The 3,681-nt window shown below is 43.7% G+C and overlaps 1 protein-coding gene across 1 annotated transcript; it reads left to right on the top strand.

The window, feature by feature from the left end:
* Positions 1-477: 477 nt before the first annotated feature.
* LOC104958558 (serine/threonine-protein kinase SMG1-like) lies at positions 478-3,028 on the top strand (the record flags this gene model as incomplete). Its single annotated transcript, XM_010786302.1, has 5 exons — positions 478-722; positions 822-1,051; positions 1,149-1,394; positions 1,470-1,608; positions 2,830-3,028. Coding segments are annotated over exons 1-5 (1,058 nt in total), but the record flags the coding sequence as incomplete, so codon positions are not given.
* Between the last annotated feature and the right edge of the window lie 653 nt (positions 3,029-3,681).

The following is a 3,681-nucleotide window of genomic DNA, read 5'->3' as shown; positions in this document are numbered from 1 at the left end:
CATATTTCTCTCCATTCTTCATTCTGCCAACAGTGTCGCAGTTTCTCGTCTCTCCCGTTTTTGTGCTTAGTGCGTACGCATGGGTTAGAGTTTGCGTGGAGGACCGCACGTTTTCCCGTCAAGTTAGTATTTTATAAATCGCAAACATGGCGTAGAAACTGCCGTACGCCATTTTTTTGAGCGTATATCCCTTTATAAATGAGGCCCCTGGTGCGCACCAGAGAAGCGGACTATTAGGTACGAATGCACCCTAAGATACCGTTTTTATGCCAGGACTTTTCTTCAACTTTATTCAGATATTCTCACATGTTTTGACTTAATAGTCCACTTACTGTGATTTCTATATTGCACTAGCCCATATTGTGATTTCAATACAATTTAGGTTAATTGTTCGACTCTGATTTCAATGTGGTTGTCGGCTCATTAACAGTTAGTCATCTTCATTGATATAATGAATAAAGTTTTTTATGATCAGATCATGATGAGCCTGCAGCAGCGTTCTCAGAAGCGAGCCAGCTATCTGCTTCACCTGGACGAGATCAGTCCTCGCCTCGTCTCCATGACAACAACAGAGATGGCGCTCCCAGGTGAGGTATCGGCATCAGATGCCGTCACCATACAGAGCGTAGGCAACACCATCACCATCCTGCCCACCAAAACCAAGCCCAAGAAGCTGTTCTTCCTGGGCTCCGACGGACGCAACTACCCGTACCTCTTTAAAGGTAGGAGAGCAAATCGGAGCAGGGGATGGGGAGGAGGATGTTAGTGAGTGGGGGCTGAAGTTGAAATGTGTCAGTAGTGATGGAACTCTTGTCTCTCAGGTCTGGAGGATTTGCATTTGGACGAGCGCATCATGCAGTTCCTGTCAATCGTCAACACCATGTTCACCAAGATCAACCAGCAGGAGCAGCCGCACTTCCACGCCCGCCACTACTCCGTCACCCCCCTCGGGACCCGGTCTGGACTCATCCAGTGGGTAGACGGGGCCACGCCGCTCTTCGGCCTTTACAAGCGCTGGCAGCAGAGGGAGGCGGTGCTGCAGGCTCAGAAGGTAACGCAGCTCCTTTCCTGTTGCAACCCATATTAAAGCACAACTAAAACGTTTTTTTCTCAAGTGAAATTGACACACTTGTTCTTGTCCTGACCAGGTTCAGGACTCCTTCCAGCAGCAGCCGGTGCCCCCGGTCCCCCGCCCCAGTGAGCTGTACTACAGCCGCATCGGGCCGGCTCTGAAGGCTGTGGGGCTCAGTCTGGATGTGACCAGGCGAGACTGGCCCCTGAGCGTCATGAAGGACGTGCTGAAGGAGTTGATGGAGACTACGCCCTCAAACCTGCTGGCCAAGGAGCTGTGGTGTTCGTGCACCACCCCCAGCGAGTGGTGGAGGGTCACTCAGGTAACCCCTGCTCAGCGGACATGTCTGATTATTAAATGTTCTGTTTGGTTTCTAACCCGTCTCTCTCTGCTGCAGTCCTACGCCAGATCCACTGCTGTCATGTCAATGGTGGGATACATCATCGGCCTCGGTGACCGTCACCTCGACAACGTGTTGATTGACATGACCACTGGAGAGGTGGTGCACATTGACTACAATGTGTGCTTTGAAAAAGGTCAGTTTCATATTGCTTTGCTTGAGTTTGTGTAAAGTGAGTTTAACTGCTGAATATATGTGACCCGCTTTATTGAAATCAGTCGGATGTCGCGAAGGTACATTCCCAGATCGTGGATTAATGTGAAAAATGTGTGTTTTGGGGTTTAGGTTGGTTTTAAAGTCTTCCAGAAAATCTATTTAGTCTACGATGCGACTAACTAAAAATGAGTTGGCCTAATCAGTACGATGGATCTCTGTGATCTATCCACTTTCTGTTGAAAGTGATGAGGGACAGCCTGCTAACAAGCCGGTTTATAGACCAACACAGTTTTCAGATTCCCAGCTAATCCAATGGTTGTCCTAAGGGGGGGCCAAATGGGCCCCTTTTTAAAATGACTGGCTAAAATATTGTTAACAAACTTTGAATGCCTTTTTCTCTGAATGGTGTCTTGGTAACAGTCGTCTTGCTATATGAAACAGTGTATAGAATTGGAGGGATGAAACCCTCTTTAACCCTCTGGAGTCTAAGGGTATTTTCTCGATTTTTAGATGTTTCCTTAAATGACCTTTTTAAATGTACTTCTTATAACATGGCACCCCATGTGTTAATATCAAAATTTTCAGGACAATCTCTGGTCTTGCTATAAATGCAAATGACTCACCTTAGAGCACTGTGTGATGAGATAAGTAGCTCTAAAGCTTAACATTTGACATCCGATTTTCGGAAAATCTTCAAAACTCTTGTGAAAACTCAAATTTACTAATTTCATCCAATTGTTTTTGATGTTTTAGATTTGGTTACCAAAGTCTTAGGATCATACAATTTGTGAAATATTTGAATTACACTGTATCTACATGTGTAAAACAAAATGAAAAAAAATAATTTCAAATTTGGAGTAAAACAGGTGTTTATCACTCTACTTTCACCACAGCAGGGAATGAGATACATTATGACTGAATAATGACTTCATATTACATACCAAGGTTCATGTGATGTGTACAAATACAAATTGAGCATTCAAACTTTTTTTTTCAACCAACAATTTATTATAAATATGTTTTTTTCAACCAACTATTTATATAAATATAAGAAACTGGAAAATCTCACTATTTACAATATTGAACATCAGAACTTTCCACCAACTATTCATTATAAATGTCAAGGTCTTTGTCTGTCTTCCAAGACAGTGGGTCTGGCTGCTGTGTAGGTGGGGGTGATGGTGCATGGGCTGCTGTGTAGGTGGGGTGTACAAGTGCTATACGAGACCTCCACGAGACCTCCTTGCTGGCTGGGTTGAAGGTGATGGCTGTGGTGGAGCCTTTGTGCTGAGGTGTATCTTGACCTGGTGGCAGCCGCAGATGGAGGTGGAGGCAGCTGTAGTGATGCTGGTTTGCTGGTCCTTGGTGGTGATGGCTCTGGTGAAGGCCCTTGAGCCACGGTAGATCTTGACCTAGGGTCAGGCACAGATGGATGTTCTGGCTGCTGGGTCAACGCCGCCTGTGGGCCACTAGGCCCAGGCAGCTGTGAAACCTCTCTGTAAAACAAATTAAAATGTAGGACAATAATTACAACTAATTTCATTGAAATAAAGTACAAATGCTCAAGCACAAATAACAATGCACACATAAAAAAAAAATGTGGGAGGTTGGACAGGAGTCACACACACACACACACACACACACACACACACACACACACACACACAGGTATTTCCAGTTACTTTACATTCAGTATAAAATCACAGACACACATATACATAGACTACATCTGATTACAAAGTCTCATCTGTACAGGACGGTAAAATAATCACAGGCACACATATACATAAATCTATGACAAAGTCTCATCTGTACAGAACAGTATGATAAAAATAATCACAGGCACACATATAAATAAATCTATGACAGCCTCATCTGTACAGAACAGTATGATACAATAATCGATGGCAAAAACATGTCTATAGCCACTGTAAATGTCTCCGTTGCTGGACGAATACATATGATTGAATACAATTTGAATACAACCCACATGTAATCTTTATGTAAATAGGACACACCTCTTTTTATTGCATTTTAGCACTCTAAATATTTT

The sequence above is a fragment of the Notothenia coriiceps genome, unplaced genomic scaffold (assembly GCF_000735185.1).
Source record: "Notothenia coriiceps isolate Sejong01 unplaced genomic scaffold, NC01 NC01_scaffold00029018, whole genome shotgun sequence".
NCBI classification, from domain to species: Eukaryota; Metazoa; Chordata; class Actinopteri; order Perciformes; family Nototheniidae; genus Notothenia; species Notothenia coriiceps.
The sequence above is the reverse complement of the archived record's forward strand: the minus strand, read 5'-3'. Positions and strand labels throughout refer to the sequence as shown.